At 57.2% G+C, this 24,413-nt stretch overlaps 1 protein-coding gene across 1 annotated transcript; it reads left to right on the forward strand.

Annotated features, from left to right (window-relative positions):
• Positions 1–6,930: 6,930 nt before the first annotated feature.
• On the forward strand, positions 6,931–23,934 carry ZNF787 (zinc finger protein 787). Its single transcript, XM_060176221.1, has 4 exons — positions 6,931–7,203; positions 15,314–15,402; positions 22,257–23,391; positions 23,434–23,934. Exons 2-4 carry the CDS (start codon positions 15,324–15,326, stop codon positions 23,684–23,686), a joined length of 1,467 nt encoding a protein of 488 aa, XP_060032204.1. The 5' UTR covers positions 6,931–7,203; positions 15,314–15,323; the 3' UTR covers positions 23,687–23,934.
• Positions 23,935–24,413: the final 479 nt, after the last annotated feature.

Here is a 24,413-nt window from a genome sequence, read left to right on the forward strand (position 1 = left end):
AACCTGGACCAAGGGTCTCTTCTGAGCTCCCACAGGGCCCCTGCTCCCTCCCTAATTCTGGATCAGGAGTTTTTCTGCATGTCTGCACATAAGGGAAATTCAGAGATCTCCAGCCCCCACATCCCCACACTCGCCCTCCTCCTCCCCCATGTGGGACCTGCCTGGGAGACCAAGCGGGGTGGCACAAGTGCGTCCCTTAGCTTGTTTTCTGGGCCCCAGGGTGAGGATTCCTTTGGCAGCCAGCACAGCCCATACCCTCTCCCTGTGCTTTGTAGCGCCACTATAATTACTCAAAATAATAATTAATGTTTTCTCTTTGTATGGGACTTGAAAGCTGGGAGAGGATCCCGCGGGGCAGGGATGGGGTTTGGCTCATCTCAAGGCTCCCCAAGGTTTAAGGAATGTTTATGGGATGAACAGAGACCTCCTTCTCCTCTCCCTTCCCCCCCCCCCAAGGTTCTGCACCACTCTCAGACTGGATCATTAGTGAATGAATTGTTTAATGACTGGCCTGCGATCAAAGCATCGACCCATTCCATAGGCTCAGGAGTGGGGCTGCACCCTTCCCGTGCCTCCAGACATTTTCCAGGGTGGGGTGGTGGTGGTGGTGGTGATTCTCTGTGAGCTCCCCACCTCTCTCCTGCCTGGTAGAAACTGGGCCTCAAACCTGCCAAGGCACCTGTCCTGCCTTTCTGACAACAAGCATGAGGTCCTGAGCTGCAGCCCCATCCTTCTGGTAGTGCACATTCCAGACTGAAGCTCTGGCTCTCCCCCACCCACCCCCACATATATTCCATGAATAAATAAATACTTACTTCCTCAGACCTCTTTACATTCTCCATAACTATGGCAACAGCTCTGCAAGAGGGTTGGTTTGATTTTGGTCTTTACAGTGAAATGCTGAGAGGTTCCATTGGAAGGTCTGCCAAGGGTGGGGGTAGATAGCATAATGGTTATGTAAAGCGACACTCACTCCTGAGGCTCCAAAGTTCCAGGTTCAGCCCCCTGCACCACCATCAGCCAAAGCTGAACAGTGCTCTGGGAATAAAAAAAAAAAAAAAAAAAAAAGTGGGCCAGAGGGTAGGAACACCCCTTGAGTGGAATCAAAGTCATGTTTCTTATTTTACTGGAGGGATTAATGGTTTATAGCTGATAGTAAATACAGGCACAGGTGTAATATTTCTTAGTTTTCTGCATAACACTCCAAACCCCTACCTAGGTCCTGAATAATAAATAATGTTTTTTATTTGTTTTTGTTAATATTTTATTTATTTATTTATTGGATAGGAAGAAAGAACCAGACATCATTCTGACACATGTGCTGCCAGGGGATTGAACCTGGGACCTCCATGCTTGAGAGTCCAACACTTTATCCATTGCATCCCCACCACCACCCCCCAGACCACAATGTTATCTATTTGTATGGGACTTGAAAGCTGGGAGAGAATCCTTCGAGGCAGGGGTGGGTTACGCTTATCTCAAGGGCGTCCCATGGCTTACAGAATGTTTATGGGATGAACAGAGACCTCCTTCCTCCTCCTCTGATCCAGCATCCCACCAGAATAATGGTCTCTCCTTGCTTACTTATTGTTAAAAAGATTCTTAATAAAAATGGGGAGATGCAGAGCTCGGTAGCAGGGCACTAGACTTGCATGTATGTGGCTTCCAGAGGTCACAGGTTCTGTCTCGGAGCTGAGCAGTGCACTGGTCTCTCTTCTTCTCCCTCAGAATAAGTATATCCTGTGGTCTGGAGGTGGTATAGTAGATAAAGCACTGGATTCTCAAGCATGAGGTTCCAGTTTCAATTCCTGGCAGCACATGTACCAGAGTGATGTCTAATTCTCTCTCTCTCTCTCTCCCTCCTTTCTCATGATTAAATGAACTCTTTTATTTTTTTTAAAAAATATTTTTATTTTATTTATGAGAAAGACAGGAGAAAGAAAGAACCAGACATCACTCTGGCACATGTGCTGCCAGGAATTGAACTCGGGACCTTATGCTTGAGAGTCCAAAGCCTTATCACTGTGCCACCTCCCAGACCACAACTCTTTATTTTTTTAAAAAAAACATCTATTCCCAGGGGTCGGGCAGTGGCGCAGTGGGTTACTGGTGCAAGGATCCCAGTTCGAGCCCCAGGCTCCCCACCTGCAGGGGAGTTGCTTCACAGGTGGTGAAGCAGGTCTGCGGCTATCTATCTTTCTCTCCCCCTCTCTATCTTCCCCTCCTCTCTCCATTTCTCTCTGTCTTATCCAACAATGAACAACGTCAACAATGGCAAATAATAAATAACCACAGCAAGGCTACAACAAGGGCAACAAAAGGGGGAAAAAAGGCCTCCAGGAGCGGTGGATTCTTGGTGCAGGCACCGAGCCCAGCAATAACCCTGGAGGAAAAAAATATATACATTTATTCCCTTTTGTTGTCCTTGTTTTATTTGTAGTCATTATTGTTGTTGTTACTGGTGTTGTCATTGTTGGATAGGACAGAAAGAAATGGAGAGAGGAAGGGAAGACAGGAGGAAAGAAAGATAGACACCTGCAGACCTGCTTCAATGTCTTTGGAGCAACTCCCCTGCAGATGGGGAGCTGGTGGCTTGAACCGGGATCCTTACGCCAGTCCTTGCACTTTGCGTCACCTGCGCTTAACCTGCTATGCTATAGCCTGATTCCCAATAAATGAACTCTTGAGAGAGAAAGAGAGAGAGAGAGAGAAACTGAGAAACTTGCTAGGCATCAAGAAAAACAGGAAAAAAGGCAGGGAACTCAGTCCCTCTGACTGTTAGTCAAGCAGGGAAGCAGATGTTAAGCAAAACAGGAAGGTGGGGGACTCAGTCTCCCGATTGTTAGTCAAGAAGGGAAGCAGCTATCAAGTAAGAAAAGCGGGGACTCAATCCCCCGATAGTTAGTCAAAGAAGGGAAATAGGTAACTGCAAAGAAAAAAAAAAACCCATGGGGTTATGAGGTTATGAGGGCTGCCTGACTAAAGTTTTGCTTCTGTAGTCTGTTTGCTTGCTTTATCCTATATAAAGGCTGTGCTGCAAATAGCCGAGGCCAGCTGCTGTGAGTGGACCAGGCTGGGTCTGACTCTGGTGATCTGTTCCACAATACCTGCAAGTCCTGTTCCTCCTCAGCTGTAAGCCAGGGTCATTCTCCAAGCTGCAGGGATGATAGTCAAAGAAGAGGCAGCTTGGGAGGGCGCTTGGATTGGTGTTAGATGGGAGGCAGGGACCCCCCTGTGTTGGATGCCATCAAGAAGCTGGACTGATGGTGGGCAGGTTCCCAGGAAAATCAGACCAGAGTAAGGTCACCACTGGTAAGGAGGCAGGAACAGCAACAACAACAACAACAAACTGGGTGCTTTCCACAATGAGGCATATCTCTGCTGTGTGAGTGTAATTAGCCAATTCAGCCACCACAGATTGGGGTTAGCACCTTACAAATCTCAGTTCTGGAGGCCTCTCTAGTAGGGATCTGGTGGAGGTGGGTTTCAGAAATACAAGATTCACATGTAGTGTGGATCATACTTTTTGTAATTTCTTTTTGCAGAACCGAGGTCTTATACACAATGTTACTACTTCCAGGCTGAATTTTCCATTCAGATTAAGGAAGACACAGGGAGCGGTAGACAGGGAGAGACATTACAGCACTGAAGCTTCTTCCTCTGGTGCTGTGGCACTGCCAGGGGGTTCGAGAACTTGGGCCTTGCACATAGCAAGGCATGCACCACACCCACATGAGCAATATCAGGGAGGCTGAGCCTCCCTGGCCTGTAAATAATTATGATTTCATTTATCAAGAGGGAATCCCAAGTACACCTGAAAATGGTGAATGACAGAACTCTTCTCCACTGGTTTCTGAGGGCCATCTTGCACTGCCGAGCGTTACTGGAGGAGGCTTGCAGGGGCCCTGATGCTTGCCTGCTCCCCTCCCCACCCCTCTGGTGTTCCCTGGAGAGAGAGAAAGAGAGAGAGAGAGCTGAGAACTGTCATCTCTCAGCAGCTGAGGTCTGGAGCTGACCCCTTCATGGAGGCTGGCCCACCACCATCAGTGGCGAGATGAGGAGAAGAGGTCTTATATGAGAAGTCTCATGTGGAAGCAGCTGTGCCAAAGCCACCTCTTTACTTTTCTCAAGTGAGGGAAAACCCAGCCAGGCCACAGAAGAGGAGCTAAAGCAACGGAAGAAAGAGAGAGAGCTCCCCCAGGACTTTGGGGAGTTTGTGTTGAGCATTTTGTAGCTCTGAGGGCAGATGTAGTATATTTTACTGTCTGTTTATTCAAACCTGCTTCCCTCTCATTAATCTCTAATCCTCTCAGAATTTTTTTTTTGTAGTTACCAAAGGACCTTTTGCTCAAGTTTAATCCTAACCTAGAGAATAGTATGTGTTTAAAAAAAATTTTAAATTATCTTTATTTATTGGATAGACACAGTCAGAAATCAAGAGGGAAGGAGGAGATAGACAGAGAGACATCTGCTGCCCTGCTTCACCACTCTCAAAGCATTCCCCCTGCAGGTGGGGGCCAGGGTCTTGAACCTGGGTCCTTTTGCACTACAACATGTTGCTCAACCAGGTGTGCCACCACCCAGCCCCCAGTGTGTTTTTTCTTATTCAGCCTAGGATCATTGTATATTTCTTCCTCACTGAATGTAAATAGACTCAATAAATACGCTGTGCAGTTAGTTACAGGGGACTCGGGTTTTGTCTGGGGTTGGTTTCTGGTCAGTTTTTCCCTCCCTGGGTTTGTCTGGAGTCTCTGAGAACAGAAAGTTTAAGTATAAAAAATTCAGTTGCATTTGGGAGGACTCTTTTTGTCTTTAACAGAAGCGTTTTGATGAGTCCAGCATCTGGTTGACTCCCCTTTTAAGCTAGAGTGTGAGGCACTCAGTGAAAGAGGCAATGCAACACTGCTCTAACACTCATGAAACTTCCCTTCTGCAGGTGCTCACGTGTGATGGCTGGAGGCTTGAACCCAGGTGCTCCTATATGGTAAAGTCTGTGCTCTCTCTGGTGAACTACTTCCTGGCCTGCTCACATTTCCTTCAGAAAAAGTTCCTGCGGCCTGATTGCCCACACCTCCAACCCACACTGAAATCCGAAAGCATAGTGGGATGGTATTAGGAGGTGAAGTGACTGGGAAGAACTTAGTTCTGACTCCTTGTGAATGGGGTCAGGGTCCTTTTAAAAGACATTCCATCTGTCCAGGAAGTGCCACGGTGGACAAAGTGTGGGGCTTTCAGTTCTTGGCATCATATGTGCCAGAGTGATTCTCTAGTGTGTGTGCACACACTCGCACTCTCTCTCTCTCTCTCCCTCTCTCTCTCTCTCTCTCTCTCACACACACACACACACCAATGTATACATGGGGAACGAGTGGTGTTGCACCTGATTGAGTGCACATGTTGCAATGTATAAGGACCTAGGTTCAAGCCCCTGGCCCCACCTGTAGAGGGGAAGCTTTGCCAGTGGTGAAGCAGGTGTCTTTCTCTCTCTATCTCCCCCTTTCCTCTTGGTTTCTGGCTGTCTCTACCCAATAAAAATAATTAGAAACACTTAAAAAAAACTTATACATGTATACACACATATTAAGTATAAAGGAGAATGAGGGTCTGGGGAGACATCATAATGGTTCTGCAAAAGATACTAATGCCTGAGGTTCCAAGGTCCTAGGTTCAATCCCCAGCACTACCGTAAGCCATACTTAAGCAATGGTCTGGTCTTTCTCTCTCAAATAAAATGAAATCTTAAAAAAAACAAAAAGTGATTCTTAAAAAAAAAAGTATTTAATGAAAAATCCAACTGAAATTATGCATGTGTGAGGTATGAGACCCGGGCTCTGCAGGAAAGAAATAAAAATAAATAAAATGAGGCCATGTGAATGAAGAGGTCAGCAGTGTCCCAGTGAACCTACTTTAGTGGATACTGTGGACTAGCAGGAGGAGGATGACAACATGGAGAAATGCCAACAGGTACCCAGCGCACCCATCTATGCTTGGCAGGACTCTCCCCTGAAGCCCCGCTATCCTGAGCCTGCCGCCCCACTCCTCATCTCAGGCCACCAGGAGGTGAAGGTGGGGGGAACTGGCCCTACCACCAACTGACCCCTTGGGAGGTGCTGTGGCGACAGTGCTCTGCAGGGCAATCCCCGCACTCTGGTCTGTGCAGGGCATCTCGTTTGTGTCTAGCACCCCAGACTGTGTACTGCAACCCGTCTGTGCACAGCATCCCCGCCTGCACGGCACCCTACCTCCCGTCTTTGCAGAGCACCCCGTCTGTGCATGGCACCCTGTCTGTGTACGGCACCCTGTCTGTGCATTGCACCCCGTCTGTGCACGACAACCCGTCTGTGCACGGCACCCCGTCTGTGCATAACACCCCGTCTGTGCAGGGCACCCCGTTTGTGCAGAACATCCCGTCTGTGCATGGGACCCCGTCTGTGCAGGGCACCCCTTTTGTGCAGAGCACCCCGTCTGTGCATGGGACCCCGTCTGTGCAGGGCACCCCGTTTGTGCAGAACATCCCGTCTGTGCATGGGACCCCGTCTGTGCAGGGCACCCCTTTTGTGCAGAGCACCCCGTCTGTGCATGGGACCCCGTCTGTGCAGGGCACCCCGTTTGTGCAGAGCACCCCGTCTGTGCACCGCATCTCGGTCTCTGCCCGGCCGGGCGGCTCATGCTCGAGGGGAGCGGGCAGCGCTCAGTGACCTGTGGTCACCGTCAGGCGGGGACAAGACGGCGACGCGGCGGGAGGACCCTGGCCGTACGGCCCCCTCTCCAGGCTGCAGCTTGGCTCGGGGTCGCCGGCCAGCCAGAGGGCCTCGCGCATGCGCCGCGGCTCGGCCGCCGGGAAGGGGTGACGGCGACCGAGTCGCGGGCGGACACGGGGCCGAGCGGCCCGGCGCGGCGCATGCGCACCGCCGTAGCCGCCGCCTAACGGGCCGAAGCCCCCGGGTGCGGCCATAGAGCGGCCGGAGGACCGGGTCCTAGAGGGCCCGGAAGTGGCCGCGCGGCGCTGCGCGCACCGCGAGCCGGGGGGCGGCGGCCGGGGGGGGGGGGAGGCGGCGCGGGCGGAAGTGGCCAAGAAGGTCACTTCCGGCCTGGGCGCCCGTCCCCCTGACCCCAGGGTCTGACTCGCCGTTACAGCCGCCGCGCGCGAGGAGGAGGCGTAGGCGGAGACGGCGAGCGGCTGCAGCGGCCCCGGACAAGGAGGTGAGGGGCGCCCGGGGCGCAGTGCGCGTGCGCGGGGGGGCGCGCGGCCGTGACGCGGGGGGGCGGGGGCGCCGGGCGGGGAGTGCGCGTGCGCGGCGCGTGCGGGGGCCGGGCGGGGGTGGGGCCACCGTCCCCCCCCACCGGCCCCTGTGCGCCCCCCTCCCCCGCCACCGGCGGTGACCGGAAGTGCTGGCGACTTCGGGGAAGCGGCGGCCCGTTGGGGGAGGGGCGCGGACGGCGGGCCTGACCGGAAGTGGCGGCCACGGGAGCTGCCCCGCCCCCTTCCCCGCAGTCACTGTGCCCCATTCATTCCTGGGGGCAGCGGCGGGCCGGGCATTCGGGACACTGACCCGCGGGCGCGGTGGCCACGAGGCGGGGGACGAGCGGGGTGCAGGGACTGGAGTTCAGGGGCGCCGCCGGGTGTTGGCGGGACGAGGTGCCGGGGCTGCAGGGGCTCTGGGGTGCACGGGGACTGCAGGGACTCGGGTGCATGGGGGCTGCAGTGGTTAGGGCTAGGGGGTGCACGGGGACTGCAGGGGCTCTGGGGTGCATGGGGGCTGCAGGCGCTTGGGTGCATGGAGGCTGCAGGGGCTCTAGGTTGCATGGGGTTGCAGGGTCTCGGTGCATCGGCTCTGGAGTGGGATAAGAGTGTGTGGAGTCTACAGCGGCTCTGGGTGCACGGGGGCAGCGCAGACTTTGGGGTGCGTGAAGCCTACTGTGGTTCAGGATTGGGTGTATGGACTGCAGGGGGACAGAGGTGCATGGAAATCAATGACAGGGATAGGTGGTTAGGGAGGTCGTGTGCAGAACAGGAAAGGTGCATGGGCATTCAGGAGAACGGGTGCAGGGAGGACAAGGGCAGGGATTCATGGGGACCTGAGGGGGGATAGGGGTGCAGGAGGAAGACGGGCAGAATGCAGGCATGACTGGGATACTGGGAGGTGAAGGGGCAACGAACTGGGATGGGGGGGTGGCTAGGCTGTAGGGGATACAGGGACATAGATGTATGGGGCCTGGATGGAGGTAGGTGGGGTGTGTCAAGGTATCCTAGAGGGAGTGACATCATGGGAGGGTCCTGTGTGGTGTCTGGGGAGTCGGGGACCCTGTGGGTCCAGATGTGGTCATGGGGAAGCAGACACGCTGCCCTGGCTTAGCTGTGGCTCGCCTGCCCCGACTAACCCTCTTAGCTCCAGGCAGCTGGCGCTCCCTGCCGCCCCCTCTGCCACCCAGAGAGGCTGGGTCAGGTTCTCATGGTGTCCTGTGGTGCCCCTTGGGTGACCAGCACCAGCAGGAGCCCAGAGCTGGGGGTCTAGGGACCTGGCTTCATAAGGCAGATCCACCCCCTTGCCGTAGGATTCTGGGCCCGGCTGGGAAGGAGCCCTTCCTGCTTCCCTTTAGAATCACAGCCCCTTGGCCTTGGCCCTCCTCTTTCCCTTCCCTGGCGTTTCCTCTACAGTTTCCTCCGCAGTCACAGTGCTCCTGGCCCCAACCTCTGGTGTGGGGCCTAGGCAGGCCTGCTCAGCCTGGTGGGAGAGGAGGGGCTGTAGGCACTTGTGCACAGAGCACAGGCGGCAGCTGGGGCCCTGCTCCCCTGGCATGAGGGAAGACTGGGCTTGACACAAGCTGGGGCCACGAGGGAGGACATTGTTGGCACCACTAGTCATGGTGGCCTCCGGTATCTTTATGTCTGGGCGTCTGCGCCCCCCACGTCCCAGGCCCCCAGTGCTGGTGCTCATCTGTTGAGCTGCAGGGGGCCCCAGTTTTGCCCTCTGAGCCCACCCGAAGGTGTGGGCCCAGGCCCACAGCACCCTCCATCCCTACCGACCTCTTCTGGGGGTTCGGGCCAAGGGCTGGGGGCAGAGGGAACTTGCTCCTTCCACTAGGCACTGTCACTAGGACCCAGGTGTGGCTGTCACTAGTGGTGGGGACCACAAGTGAGTGGGGTTCAGGTGGGGGAAGGCCCCAGCCCAGAGGTTAGGGTAACTGGGGGCTCCTCAGCCGTGGTCTGCTGCTACCAGGCAGGGCCCCCTTCCCCCCAGTCCCCCAGGCTGGGTCCCAGTGTCCTTGTATCCCCAGCCCTGAACCACCTGTGGGTGTCCTGCTTCTGCCTGCCTGGGTGCAGACTTGGAGTGTCCCTTCTCACCCATCTACCTAGGCCTGGGGTCAGTGCAGGATCTGTGGGGACCCAGAGCTGCACTCCATTTATGGGGCTGTGGTGAGAGACAGGAGGAGCCCTGGAGGTGGGCAAAGGGAGACCCCTCTCACGACTGCATTTTGGAGGGGCCAGGCAGGACACCTGGGGTGTGGGCCCTTTCATGGGGTCTCCCCAGAGTCTGCTGGGGGTGGGGGGTGTGATGATTGCCCAGGTGGAGTGGGGTACGCAGACCTGGGCAGGGCTCTATATGTATTGGGGGGACACTGCAGGGAGGAGAAGGGAAACCCAGTATAGGGCTTGCCTAGCTGGGGGAGGGGCAGCCCCCTTAGCCGGTCTGGACGTGTGAAAGGGTCTTTTTTTGTACCTTTGAGTTAAAAAAATAAAAAGGCTGCCGGGGCTGGGTGGTGGCACACCTGACTGAGTGCACATGTTACAATGCGCCAAGGACCTGGGTTCAACCCCCCATCCCCATCTGCAGGGGGAAAGCTTTGCAAGTGGTGAAGGGGGTCTACAGGTGTCTCTCCTTCTCCCTCTCTCTGACCCTCCCCTCTGGATTTCTGTCTCTATCCAATAAGTAATACAAAAAATAAAAAGAAAGAAAAAAGTCTTTTTTAATGAGAGGGGGAGGGGGAGCAAGCACAGCAGCCCTTTCGTGTGAGCCACGCTGGGCATGGGACCTGGGACCTAGTGCTTGCAGCCCGCGGGGCTGCTGCCTCCCAGGCTGCCGATCTCCATCTCTCTTTTGGCTAAAAGAGCAGTTTTGTTTGGGCAGTTGTGCTCCTGGCCAACCTTGAAGAATCTGGAGCATCTGAATGTGTCTGAACACTTGGGACAGCTGGGTGGGCTGCTGTGGCCCCCACTGTGGGTCGAGGCCCCGGGGACTCCGGAAGCCTCCGGTGGAGAAGGTGTGTGTGGAGGGTAGTGGTGTGCCCTGCCTTGCCACACTCACCAGCCTTGGACCTGCTCTGGCCACAGGGTGGGGGTAGGGGGAACTGAAGTGAGGTGAGGAAGGGGGTTGGAAGGCCAGGAGGAGGAGCCTCCTAGAAGGTTCAGCCAGGCTCTGAACAACCCTGTCCAGGGTGAGAGCACCCATGCTCCTCACTGTCAGGAGTCACCCCCTGTGAGCCCTGGGTGTGGGGATCCAGGCCCAGCATTGTAGCTAGAGGAGGGGAGAGGGCAGGTGGGAGCAGACCCTGAGGGAAGGAATGGGACAGCCTTTGGTGGTGGGAGGAGGGGTGACACCCAGGGGCTCTGGGAATGGGAGAAAGTGGAATGACAGGTGGTTAGCAAGGAGGACGGGGGTTTGTGGGGAAGGCTCCCCCCATGGGAGGTGACAGGTAGGGTGCCTCCCAGCAGCTGTCACAGGCTTCTCAGGCTGAGACCCCCCCACCCTCTCTCCAGCCCTAGGCCTTGGCCCCTGTGGTCCCCAGTGCCCCCTCCCCCACATCCAGGGCTCTGTTGCTGTGGGTGGGCGGGCAGCCAGGGACGCCATGTGGCTGTCTGACCTTCTGCCCGTGCCTGGCTGGTCTGCTCTCCCACTCCCTGCACCTGCTTTCCTACGGGGTGAGGGGGCCCCTGGCCTGTCCCAGCTCTGGGCCCCAGTGCAGTCATGCCATGAGGCTGAGCTAGGATGAGCCGACTGGGGGATGCAGTGGGAGTGGACATGGGCAGGGCAGTGTCCTGGGATCTCACCTGCAGTGAGGGCTGAGTTTGGTGAGTGCAGCTTGGAGACGCAGTGGTTAGAGACTGGAGGGGCTGGGGTGAGGGGGTGCCGCCATGCAGGGCCAGCTGGCAGAGAGGAGGTGACAGGTGAGCCGAGGGCAGGTGCAGGTGGGGAGGTGGGAGGGGCAGGGAGCAGTTGGGAGGCAGCCAGCAGGCTGGGGTGGGGGCAGGAGAAGGTGTGATTGGCAGCAGAAGAAAGGGGGCTAATTGGTGGGCAGGCATCCAGAAGAGGTGGGTGGATCTAATAACAATAATAACAATAATTTGTCTCTGGCTTAATAACCTCCCAGCCGCCTGCCTGCTAATTGGATTGTTGGGGCCCCTCTTTCACTGCATGTGTATGCAGGGTGGGGGGTAGAGCAGGGCTCAGAGGCCCCCCTCTGTCCAAGGACTGGGGCTGCAGGCAGAGAAGTGGGGAGAGGCAGGGAGGGGCCAGCCTCCAAAGCCCAGGAGCGGAGGGAGGCCTGAGCTGGAATGAGTGCATGAGGGAATGAGTGACTGAACAAACGGAAGAATGAAAGGGAGGCGCGGGGCAAATGGTGGACCATGTGGTTAAACGCACACATTACAGTACCCAAGGACCCGAGTTCAAGCCCCCACTCCCCACCTGCAGGGGGGAAGCTTCACAAGTGGTGAAGCAGTGCTGTGGATGTCCCTCTCTCTCCCTGTTTATTTCTCTTTCCCCTCTCAGTGTGTGTCTCTGTGTGTATACAATAAATAAATACTGAGCAAAAGAAAGATATAACCCCCCAAAAAAATAAGTAAGAGAAAAATATTAAAAAGTGAGCAGAATCACACCAAAGTAAAAGACTCTGGGGTGGGTGGGTGGGGAGAATACAGGTCCAAGAAGGATTTAGAGGACCTAGTGGGGGTTGTATTGTTATATGGGAAACTGGGGAATGTTATGCATGTACAAACGATTGTACTTACTGTTGAATGTAAAACATTAATTCCCCAATTAAAAAAAAAGAAAGAGAAAAGTGAGCAGAGCTGGTGAAACAGCGCACTGGGATAGTGCCAGTTCCAGTGCCGTGGTCTCTGCCACTCTCTCTTGCATCCCTGAACAGGAAGGAAGGAAGGAAGGAAGGAAGGAAGGAAGGAAGGGAGGAAGGAACCAGAGCAGAGGGGCCTTGGCCACACCTAGCAGCCCCTGGTCCTGACTCTTCTGAGAATCCCTGAGAACCTGATCCCCCTGAGTGCCCTCAGGCACCTGCCACCCCTGGCCACCTCCTTCCTGTCTCCAGGGCAGTTCCCAGGCCTCAGGTAGACCAGATGTGGAGGATGCTGGGCGCTGGCCCCCAGCCAGCTGTGCCCAGGCTGCTCTCTGGAGTTTGTGTTCCAGTAGCCTCAGGCCAGGAGTCTGAGCTCCTCTTTTGTTTTAATTTTTTTATTGTCTTTATTTATTTATTGGAGAGAGCCAGGAGTTGAGATGAAGGGGGAGGTAGAGAGGGATAGAGACAGAGAGACACCTACAGCCCTGCACCACCGCTCACAAAGCTTTCCCCCTGCAGGTGGGGACCGGGGGCTTGAACCAGGGTCCTTGCGCAGTGTAACATGTGCGTTCCACCAGGTGCGCCACCACCGGCCCCACCACTCACTTTCTCAACCCCACAAGTTTCTGTCTCTGTGTCTCCTCTCCGGGCCCCATCCCCTTTGCCACCCCAGGCCTGGCTCCCTAGGGGGCTCAGTGCAGAGGTGAGGCTGTGAACCCCTGGTGCAAAAGGCAGGCAAAGCCTCCTCTTCTCCTGTGGGCTGTCTCCCCACACAGGCTGGTTTCCTTGAGGGGGTGGGACACCCTCAGGACACAGCACCCACCTCCTGCCTGCTCCTGCCTCAGCTTCATAGCCAAGCAGGGGCCAGGAGGGAGGGTCAGCATCACAGACCCTGACCTCACCCTGCCCCAACCCTGGGCCTTTTCTTCCTGCCCCTCTCCCCCAACCTTCCAACTCTGGAGGGCACAGCAGAATGGTTTAACTCTTTTCTCTGAGTCTCTGGTGGGCCAGTAGTAGGCATTTGAGGACTTCCCTGGAGCAGCTAGTGTAGCTTCTTGGGTGTCGTTTACAGTGTGTCTCCACAGGCCTCAGAGAGCTCACCTTGTTAGGCATTGCTTGACGGGAATTAGAGCCCTGGCATCACAGGGGAGGCTCCATGGCTGCAGTGTCTCTCTTTCTATTTGAAGTAAAGAGTATGACGAGCTCTGGCAGTGGTGAAATAGTGTGTGCACATGACCCCCAGCCCCAACTGGAAACAGCATGTGAGCTTGTTAAAACTTCTGGAGGTGAAACACGGGCCCTTCCCGGGAAGTTCCCCTAGGAGCTAAGATGGGACTGTGCCCGTGTGATCCTCCAACCAAGTGACATCTGGCTGTGTGCCAGGGGCCCCTCTGAGGTAGCAGGGCGGGCAGGAGGTGGGCTCACGGTGGACTCAGCCAGGTTCATAGGAAGAGAGGTCACTCAGCTGAGGACATGAGGGTCAGGGCTATAAGCTAAGGACATGAGGGCAAAGGTCACACAGGTTGAGGACATGAGGGTCAGGGACACAGTAGAGGACATGAGGGCAGAGGTCACATGTGGGCAGGACTCATACAGGCACAGAACATGAGGGCAGAGCTTGCCCAAGCTGAGGACAGCAGAAGAATGACAGGTGCCAGGAGCCATCTCCCTGCATCCTCCCCCCTCCCTACAGGGCTGGCCTCTCCTGGACTTCGTACATGTAGCTTTTCTGGGGCGATAGCCCAGGGCCCCCCGGTTATGTTTCATGAAAGTCTCCTTACCTCAAAGTTGCTGTGCATTTTTCACACTGGAAGAATGAGTCCCTTGAGGACATACAGTTCTAGAGGTGGCAGCCACCACCACCCACTCCAGAGCCCCCTCCCTCAGGGTAGCCTTACCCTCTTGGCCCCAGGCCCAGGCACCACGCTTCCACTTCCTGGAAGTCTGGCTTATTTCTGTGACTACTGTCCTGCCTGGCCTTTGTGACTGGCTTCCCTGACTGACATCCCTGCAGTTTCTGCTTCTTGGCTGCTGTGGTGACAGCCACTTTCCTAGGTGTGTGTGTTACTGCTCCAGGTCTGTGCCTGGGAGTGGCTCCCCCATCCAGAACTGTCTCCTCCTTGGGCCTTCCTTCCATCTAGCAGGGGTGACAGTGCTATCCAAGGGCCAGACAGTTCCCAGTCAGTGCGTTCTCTCACCCACCATGTGACCTTCCCTCACTCAGCATAGAAGCAGTGGTCCTCCCTGAAGAAAAGACTGGGGGTGGGGTAGATAGCACAGTGGTTCTGTAAAGAGACTCTCAGGCCTGAGGCTCCAAAGTCCCAGGTTCAGTCCCCTGCACTACCCCACCGTAAGCCAGAGCTGAGCAGTGCTCTGGTAAAATAAATAAATAAATTGACCTTAAAAAAAGAAAAGATCCGGGCTGGGGGTTGGCTACGGAGAAACAGCCCAGTGCACAGGACACTTGACTTGCCCTCCGTACAGCCCAGGTGTGAGCCCCCAGCACTGCATGTGAGATGCCATGGCACGAGGGCACTCTTCAGTGCTTCTGGGTGTCCTTGTCCGCCACTCCCCCACCCCCAAATTTGAATGAAAACGTGGCCCTGGAGCAGTGAAATCATACTTGTGCAAGACCCCAGCAACACACACACACAGACACACACACTCACTAGCATTAACAAAATGCATCCTTAGGGGTGTGGAGGGGGTGGCGGTTGGGCCACTGGCTGTTGCCGGTAGACCCTTGTGTCAGGTGTCGCAAGTCGCTGTCTTGCTGGGTGGGGTCTTTCGGCCAGACCTGCGGCCATAGAGCCAGCCTGTGCTGTGGGTCCTGTGGCACCAGTGTCTCAGCCACGTGGAAACAGCTCTCGGCAACTTGGGACCATCAGGAGAGATGATTTACTAACTGTTCACACTCACTGTCCACCAGTGGCCTGAGCCAGTGTGCTTGGCTCCCCTGGCCCTGCCCTCCAGGTGTCTGGGGCTCTCTGAGCTGACTAGGGAGCTGCCATTCCAGGCTTTTGTAATAGTGAGAATGGAAAGTCAGAGTACTAAGCAAGGTTTTCAGCGATTAATCATGGGTGCTCTCTTCTGGACTCCCTGTGGGTGCAGAAGAACCTTCCTGTGAGGGGTGGGGTGGTCTTGGGGAGGTGAAGCTCAGGGAGTGGGGGGTGGTAGTGAGGGAGGTACGGCCTGAGACCTTCTGTAGTCTGAGTCCTCTTGTCTTGTCCCCTCTTCACAGGGACCTGGGCATGGAGCTTCGAGAAGAGGCTTGGTCTCCGGGGCCGCTGGATTCTGAGGACCAGCAGATGGCCAGCCACGAAAACCCAGGTGAGGTGGAGTGGGGCTGCCTTCCTGGCCCTGGGCTCCCTCTGCCCACTGTGCTCCTGGCCACTGTGGCCCCCTGGGTATTGACCCTGGGCAGATGGAGGGGGTGGCCAGCACAGGACTTTGGGGGAAACTGGGTGTTGGCTTTTGGTATGAACTCTGTCTCTCTTCCCTCACTGAGAAAGTGTTGGGTGTAAGAGTGTCATTTGGCGCTGGGAGACAGCTCACCTGGTAGTGCTCACACACGGGCACACGTGGGTCTCCAGGCTCAAGCCCCGACTCCTCACGAGAGCACCGTGGCACCAGGTGAGATCTCCGGGCAAGGTCCGGGTATGCCGGAGCCGTGCCGTGGTGTGTCTCCCTCTCGATCTTTATCTGAAATTAAAAAAACAAAACAAAAAAACAGGAGTAGGGAGTCAGGCGGTAGCGCAGCAGGTTAAGCGCACGTGGCGCAAACTGCAAGGACCGGCGTAAGGATCCCGGTTTGAGCCTCCGGCTCCCCACTTGCAGGGGGGTCGCTTCACAGGCGGTGAAGCAGGTCTGCAGGTATCTGTCTTTCTCTCCCTCTTTCTGTCTTCCTCTCCTTTCTCCATTTCTCTCTGTTTTAACAATGACGACATCAATAACAATAATAATAACTACAACAATGAAAAACAACAAGGGCAACAAAAGGGAAAATAAGTAAATATAAAAAATAAAAATAAAAAAAAACAGGAGTAGATGGAGGTGCTTGGAGTAGTGAGATCACACATGTAGGAGATGCATGAGGCTCTGGGGTTGCAAAAAGGAAAAAGTATCTTTTGGTTGGAGAAGCCTCATCTGGGAACATGGGGCTAGCTCACTGACACCCCCTTCCCCCAACTAAAAAATTTCTTTTCTTTTCTTTTCACTTTTAACAGAGCCCTGCTCAGCTCTGGTTTATAGTCGCACAGGGACTGTAAACCAGGCAGCAGAGTCTGTCTTGAATAGCTGTTGTGCTGTCTCCCCTAACCACAATTTCCTGTTTCAAGGGATTTTTTTGGTGGCGCCAGAGAAGTGAAGTGGAAGCTAACTTAGGCCAGAGGTTGGCTGACTCGACCCCCACGCAGCTTCCATGGTGGGCACCCACATGCCAGCCTTCACTCCTCACAGCACCCCCCTCCCTGCTACCCATCCTGCGCCTTTTCATCCTTTTAAAGACTCACTCAGGTGCTGGGTGGTGGTCACCTGGTTGAAGACACACATTATTGTGTGTGAAAGGATCCCGGTTCTAGCCCCTGCTCCCCACCTTCAGGGTGCCAAACTTTATGAGCAGTGAGGCAGGGCATCAGGTGTCTCTCTCCCTCTCTGTCTCCTCCTCCCCTTTCAATTTCTGTCTCTATCCAGTAAATAAATGAGTAATAATAATAAAAAAATGTTTTAAAAATAAAATAAAAATGTTAAAAGAAAAAACCCTCACTTGTGGCCTGGAGAGATAGCTCACTGGGTAGGGGGGCTTACCCTTCTTGCATGTGGCCCAGGTTTGAGCCCCAACACCACATGGGAGGTCATCTGGCATGGGGGGAAGCTCTAGTGCTGTGGAAGTCTCTCCTTCTCTCTGTGTGAAAGAAGAGGTGGCCACAGGAAGTATGGAACTGTGCACGTGTGAGGCCCCAGCTACCGGTAATCCACAAAGCAGTCTGTCTGTCTGTCATACCTGATGGCCTGCTGTGGGACAGCAATCTCCAGTGTGAAGAAATGGTATCACGACAGCTTCCCACCTGAGGACCCCCTGCCTGTCTCTGCCAGCTTTTCCTTCTTGTAACAGAAGGTTTTAAAGAAAATCCAAAGCATTTTGTCATTTCACCTATAAATTCTCCAACAGATAAATACTCTAAAATTAAAAAAAAAAATGGGGGTGGTGATAGATAGTGTAATGGTTGTGCAAAGAAACTCATGCCTAAGGCTCCAAATTCCTAGGTTCAAGCCCCCACCACCATAAGCCAGAGCATAGTAGGGCTCTGGGGGAGGGGGGGGAGTGGTGCTGGGTGGTGATGGCCACTTGCCTGGTTGAGTGTACATGTCACAATGAGCAGGGACCTGGGTTTGAGCCGCCAGTCCACACCTACAGGGGAGAAGCTTTACAGTGGTAAAGCAGGGCTGCAGGTCTCTCTATTTATCCTCCCCTTTCCTATTAATTTCTGTCTTTATCCAATAACTTTAAAAAAAAAATCACCCATTACAGAACACAGATGTCACCCAATAGGACATTACCCCATAATCCCTGAAAGATGTCCACCACTTTCTCAGAACAAACCTGCCTTTAGTAAGGCCTCCTGGATTTTACTTTATTTTGTTTTATTATTTATTTATTTTACCAGAGCACTGCTCAGCTCTGGCTTATAGTGGTGTGGGGGACTAAACCTGGGACTTTGGAGCCTCAGGCATGAGAGTCTTTTGACAGAACCATGATGCTGTCTACCTGCCCTGCCACATGAATTTTTATTTTGTATTAGTGATTTAATATTGATGTACAAAATCATGAGATAATGAGTCCAGTACCACATTGTTCCTACCACCAGAGTTTGGTGTCCCCATTCCCTCCACTGGAAATGTATTCCCCCATGGTCACAGATATGGGTTGACTATTATTTCTATATCCATCTATCTACCTATATTTATATATTTTCCCACTTTTTCTATGATCCTAAGGCCACTTGGTGTTACTGGCTGTCCATGAACTGTGCTCTCTGGGAGGTCCTGGTGAAGTCCAGATGGGGGCGAGAGCTTGCTCACAGGGCAGGGTGCCCTGTGAGCCCTGGTGCCCTCTGCGGAGGTGCTGTGACACTGGGGGAAGCAGCAGTGCTGCTGATTGTCTCCCTCCCTCTCCATCGCTACAGCTGAATGAAAAAGTGGGCTAGAAAGCTTGCACGCATGAGACCCCAGCCCCACTAAATAAATACACACACACACACACATACACGGATATATGAAGCCTGGAGGCAGCACTGGGTGAAGTGCTGAATCTCAAGAATGAAGCACCTCTCCTGTCCCAGAGTGATGCTCTGATTTCCTCTCGCTCAGTAATAAACAACTAAATCTAAATCTTGAGCAAATAAATGCAATTATGCCCAGGCAATTCTCACATACCTTTGTAACTTTGTCCAGCCGCTGTCCCCACACCTCCCCTCTCCTGGCCTATCTGTGGGTGTCTCCCCCTCTGGCCTTGGGAGTCTGGGGGTGCTCTGGGCAGGGGGTCACCCCCTCAGAGCCTCACCACCAGGCCGTACCCTGGTTCCCCATCAAGAAGCTTTCCAGCTGCTGGGCCTCTTAGCTGACGCTGCACACCTGCCCGGAGGCCCCAGCCTCCCTCCATCACCTGGCTTGTGCTCCTCTGAGCAGCACCCTGTGGATGCAGTGCCCACACCCACAGCCTCTGGAATGCCCACAGGCTCAGCACCAGACCATCAGTGGGAGGCTCCAGGCCCCTCTTCCCTCACCCTGCCACCCCTGAAGACACTCGTGGCAAGAAGGCCGAGGCGGGTGCAGTGCTGGGGCCAGAGCCCTGACCTGGCCAGGCTTCCTCACCTGGTGGATCTACAGTGCCCACCTGTTACCTTCCACCACTTTCAGGGCTCCACGTGCCCAGTGGGGTGTCCCCCACTTTGCTGCCCATTGCCGCTCGGGGCTGATTGGCATAGCCGGGAAGGAAGGTGTCTTCGTCTCTCTCTGTGCTGTTTCCTCACACGGCTTGGCTCCTCCTCCTCGGGGCCGGCCCCAGCCCAGCCTGGCCGTGCGTGGCCATCCATGTGACCAAGCCATCATGGGCAGGGGATGTGTCTGCAGTGCCCGCCCTGTGAAGAGGAGGTTGGACAGAACCAAATGCTGAGGACCAAGAAGTCAGTTTTCTTTCCAAGACCCTGCTGGAGCTGCAGAACCGGAGATGCTGTCACTTCCTGGTGCATTTGACTGACTGGGAGCTGAGTGTGCCCCTGGGAGGAACTTTGTCTGTTGCCTGCAGACGTGGGGGAGGGCCTGGAGGGCACAGGGCAGCAGGCGGTGCTGCTTCCACACCTGCTCTTTGAGCTCCCCCCAACACACACACACACACACACACACACACACACACACACACACACACCCCAGGCTGCAGTTCCCCAGGTGAGGCCTGGAAGGGAAGAGACGTGGGGAGAGCTGCCAGGCCTGTCCTGGGGTCATGACTCCCAGAGTTTAAAAACAGAAGCCTGTGCATGGGATAGGCTGAAGCAGACTCCACGGGCGGGGGGGATCCTTGGAGACATCTGCCAAATGTGTGTGTGGGGGTATGGGGGTTTGGGCCTCTTCTCCCTGCAGCTCTGCCCCTGAGCTGTGGGACTATCCAGAAATGCTACCAAGCCAGAGCCCAGGAGAGGCAGCCCTCCACCCCTACAACTCGAGCACCAGCACAGCAGGGCCTGCAACCCCAGGCCACTCCAGCATTGGCTCTAGGTGCTGAGGAATCCCCAAGTCTCAGGGTGCTGCTGAGTGGAGACAGCTGCCAGCCCCAGCCCCTGTGGTGTTGGTGCTGGGCTGGGAGGAAGGTAGCAGGGGAGCTCCAGATAGCTCTCCTGGCCTGGGTGGTCAGTCACATCAGGGCAGATGTAGGAATAGTTGAGGGGTGGGGTTTCCAGGGCTGGGATGGCCCGGGTCCCACAGATCCTGGCACCTACCAGGCAGAGGCTCTGCCAGGACCCTCGAAGAGCAGAACCCTGTCCCTGACTACAGGGTGGAAGGAAAGAAGGTCTAGATAGATCGGGGTGGGTGCTGGGGAGATGGCTCATCCGGTGGGGATGTGTGGGACTCAGGTCGAGCTTGCATCACGTGGCAGGTGCTGTGGCGTCTCTTCTCTCCCCTTTTCTCCCTTTGTCTCTGAAAATACAATCCAGGAGTGATAAACTTGTGCAAGCTGAGGCCCCAGCTCTGAAAAACAAAAACAGGGTGTGTGTGTGTGTGTGTGTGTGTGTGTGTGTGTGTGTGTGTGTGTGTGTGTGTATTGCAGGGGCTTGGCCACAGAGTAGGTTGTGGCAATGTCAGGAGGGTGTGCCAGGCAGACAGGAGCACGAGGGGATGCAGTGCACCCCCCCTCACACACACACGTTCAGGTGAGCTGTGGGAAAAGAGGCCATTGCCCACTCCTTGGAAAGTTTAGGTGAAAAAGGCCCAGACAGGAGCCTCAAGGGAGACCAGCTTGACCAGAACAACCCAAGAGCGAAGGTTGAGGACCCAGGAAGTTGAACCCAGAATTGAGGGCCAGGAAGGAGAGTCAAGCCATTCACACTACAGTGAGCAGTGGAGGACCCACAGTGGGGACAGTTCACAGCTCTGTCCAAAAAGACAAGGGCAAAGAGGAAGGACCTGTTATAAAAGAAGCAAACGAAGAAAGACTTAAATGATACGAAAAGGAGATTCAAGTCGGGCAAAGAAAAAACAAGCCCTTGCTAAACCCGCAGTGCAGGAAGAGGAGGGACAGTAAGAGCTGCCGACCCAGGAAGCAGCCTGCAGTGACCGGTGATGTAGTGCGGGAGCGGGACACATCTGAGGATGCAGACCCGAGCGCCCACACCTGCCGGAGCCCCGGGTAGATGCCAGTCGTTGGGCAACGAGGCAAACAGCAGATCCGAGGCTTCCTCCTTCTGGCAGGAAAATGGTTCCGGGAGCTCAAGGCGGCTTTGTGGGTACTGAGTGCAGGTGCACAGTGGGCCTGGGGCGTGTGAAGGGTGCTGGGTGGGTACAGGGAGCAGGTGGTAGGTGTGGGTGTGGCCCCCAGGTGAGTCCTGGCCCCGGGCAGTGGGGTCAGCAGGCCTGGGGCGTGCAAGACCTTGTCCATCCAGTGTTAGTTCTGATGGGCAGTGGTGGGGCTGGACTGGATTCAGGACGCATCAAGGGTGTTCGGCCTCCCCTTATGAGAAAGGGCCTGCGACTTGGTATATACATGGATAACAGAAACCCCCAGCACCAGAAACAGCACCAGAAATCAAAGCTGAGCTGTGCTCGGGTTAAGAAAAAAATAGAAAAAGGATAAGCCACCTCTAGTCCTGAACTTTTTAGGGAAATAACCTGTGAGGGCACGTGTCCACACCTGGGTGGGCCCAGAGGCCCTGGATGGGCGGGACTAGTGGGAGGCCACACCCACATGGGAGTGGGGCTTGTCACTCGCTGCCGGCCTATTTGCTCTGGGGGCGTGGCTAATGGGAGGTCACGCCCTCTCCAGACAGGGTGGGGCTTACCCTGAAAGGCTCGGCTAAAGTAATTGGGCGGGGCGTCCTCCCGGGGGCGGGGCTTCCGCCGATGGTGGGGCGGGGGCAGCGCTGAGACCTGACCACAGCTCTGGCAGGTGACAACCATGTCACCTCTGCTCAGCTCCCGGTGGCAGGCGGGCAATACTGGATGATGGGGACGGGCACACGGGCCAGGTGTCCACTGACCGCCCACCCGCCCTCTTTCACTGTTCTGGTTGGAGTGGGCCCCCTCCCAGCCCCTCAAATCCGGGACACAGCGGCCTCCTGTGCCGGGGCTGCACTCCCAGGTCACGGGGCAGCTGCCTCCCCCCCCCCCCCGCGTGGCCCACTGGGTTTCCTCTCGCGCCTGTGGGTCCCCGGAGCACCCAGCCCGGCAGGGGGAGCTGTGTCAGCTAGGGTGGGCGGGCCACGGGCACAGGGTAGCTGCCCGTATTCCGGGGAGCCCCGGCCATAAGCTAGTGACCAGGGCGTCTCGGGCCTGCAGACAGTGACGGGACCCCTCCCCCACGCTATGTGGGGTTTCCCAGGCCAGCCAGGCGAGGGGGAGCCCGTCAGGGGCCCCAGGTGGGGTGCAGCCGCTGCCGCTCCCACTCACCCCTCCCTTTGCTTCTTGCCTTCTAGTGGACATCCTCATCATGGACGACGACGACGTGCCCAGCTGGCCTCCCAGCAAGCTGGCCCCGCCGCCCTCGGCGCCCCCCGCCGGCCCCCCGCCCCGCCCGCGGCCGCCCGCGCCCTACATCTGCAACGAATGCGGCAAGAGCTTCAGCCACTGGTCCAAGCTGACCCGCCACCAGCGCACGCACACGGGCGAGCGGCCCAACGCCTGCGCCGACTGCGGCAAGACCTTCTCGCAGAGCTCGCACCTGGTGCAGCACCGGCGCATCCACACGGGCGAGAAGCCCTACGCCTGCTCCGAGTGCGGCAAGCGCTTCAGCTGGAGCTCCAACCTCATGCAGCACCAGCGCATCCACACGGGCGAGAAGCCGTACGCCTGCCCCGACTGCGGCCGCAGCTTCACGCAGAGCAAGAGCCTGGCCAAGCACCGGCGCTCGCACAGCGGCCTCAAGCCCTTCGTGTGCCCGCGCTGCGGCCGCGGCTTCAGCCAGCCCAAGAGCCTGGCGCGCCACCTGCGGCTGCACCCCGAGCTGGCGGGCCCCGGCGTGGCAGCGCGGGTGCTGGCGGCCAGCGTGCGGCGCGCACAGGCGCCCGAGGCGGCGGCGGCGGCGGCGGCGGCCGACGGCGAGCTGGCCATCCCGATGGGCGACGGCGAGGGCATCATCGTGGTGGGCGCCCCGGGCCAGGCAGCGGGCGCCGTGGCGGCGGGGGCGCGCGCGGGCTCCCGGGGGGCGGGGCCCCGGCCCCGGCGCGCCCCCGCGCCCAAACCCTACGTGTGCGCGCAGTGCGGCCAGGGCTTCGGGCTGGCGGCCGCGCTCCTGGCGCACCAGCGGGCGCAGCATGGCGATGGCGACGGGGACGGGGACGCGGCCGGGGACGCGGCCGGGGACGGCGAGGGCGACGGGGACGGGGGCGCCGCGGCGGGCCCAGAGGAGCCGGCGCACATCTGCGTGGAGTGCGGCGAGGGCTTCGTGCAGGGCGCGGCGCTGCGCCGCCACAAGCGGGTGCACGTGGTGGGCGCGCCGGCCGTGTGCGGCCGCTGTGGACACAGCTTCTACCCGACGGCGCGCCCCGACGGCGACGACCCGGACGCCACAAACCGCCCCGAATGCCCAGAGTGTCGCGCAGGCGCCGGCCGGTAGGGGGCGCGGTGTCCCAGAGACCCCCGGATGCTGGCCAGTAGGCGGAGCGGTGCTCCAGAGACCCCCGGGTGCTGGCCGATAGGGGCGCGGTGCCCCGAAGACCCCCGGGTGCTGGCCGGTAGCGGCGCGGTGCCCCGGAGACCCCTGGGCCCGGCCGGTAGAGGGCGCACCGGCACTGGACACAGACGCAAGTGGACAGAGGGTCTCTGCGCCCCCCACCCCGCCGGGCGCCCCGGTTGCGCGGGCCTCAGGTTGCGACCCAACGCCTGCCCGGACCGTGGGTTTGACTGAGGTGCCCGCGAGGGAGAAGATCCGATGGCTCAAGACACCCCCACTGCCCACCCTGCCGTCGGGGGCCGCGAGTGGAGAGACTAGAGGTCCTGGGGGAGCCCCGGCAACGCCTCCTCCCCGCTGGAGTTTCCTCTTGACTCCCGCCCATGTTCCTGCTCTCCCCGTGGGCCTGGGGGCTTCCCCACCCGGACTAGCTGCGTCCCTCGGGCCGGGGTGCGGGCGGGCAATAAAGGGCGCTCACTGTGGGACCCCTGCGCGTGCTTCTTGGGGAGGGTCCGCTCGGGGCCGCGGGCCGGTGGGAGAGGCGTGTCGAACCCCCCAACCCCCGGAAGACTCGGCGGTGCCCCTGCTCACCCTCTGCCCGGGGCCCTCACAGCCCCTCCCTGCAGGCGGTGCAGGGGCCGGTAGGGGTCCCGGGGGAGGGACACTGACGGGACCCTCGGTTCTAGGAGGAGTTGGCGGTGGAGCCTGAGGGTCAGCCACGGTCCCGCCAGGAGCAGCGTCTTCGGAGGTCCCTCTGGGTTCCTGGATGTGCGACACTGGCCCCAGCACCTGCGCTGGGCACTGCCTGCTGGGCATCACGTTACGGGGCCTGGGCAGTGGGGCTGGGGTGTTGGCCGTGGGCCTGGACACCTGGGGCGGTGGGCATGGGGCCTGGCAGTGGGTTCTGGCATCTTGGGAGGCTGTGCTGACTCCTGGGGTGGGCTGGGGGCGCCCTGTCCAGGGC

This window comes from Erinaceus europaeus, chromosome 2 (genome assembly GCF_950295315.1).
Source record: "Erinaceus europaeus chromosome 2, mEriEur2.1, whole genome shotgun sequence".
Lineage (NCBI taxonomy): Eukaryota > Metazoa > Chordata > Mammalia > Eulipotyphla > Erinaceidae > Erinaceus > Erinaceus europaeus.

What these genes read in the sequence shown, in the direction of transcription:
- ZNF787 (XM_060176221.1), top strand. Translation starts at nt 15,324, where the DNA reads ATGGAGCTTCGAGAAGAGGCTTGGTCTCCGGGGCCGCTGGATTCTGAG. An exon ending in GGCCAGCCACGAAAACCCAG is followed by an intron (nt 15,403 to 22,256) that starts GTGAGGTGGAGT and finishes CTTGCCTTCTAG; the next exon opens with TGGACATCCTCATCATGGAC. An exon ending in TGTCGCGCAGGCGCCGGCCG is followed by an intron (nt 23,392 to 23,433) that starts GTAGGGGGCGCG and finishes GATGCTGGCCAG; the next exon opens with TAGGCGGAGCGGTGCTCCAG.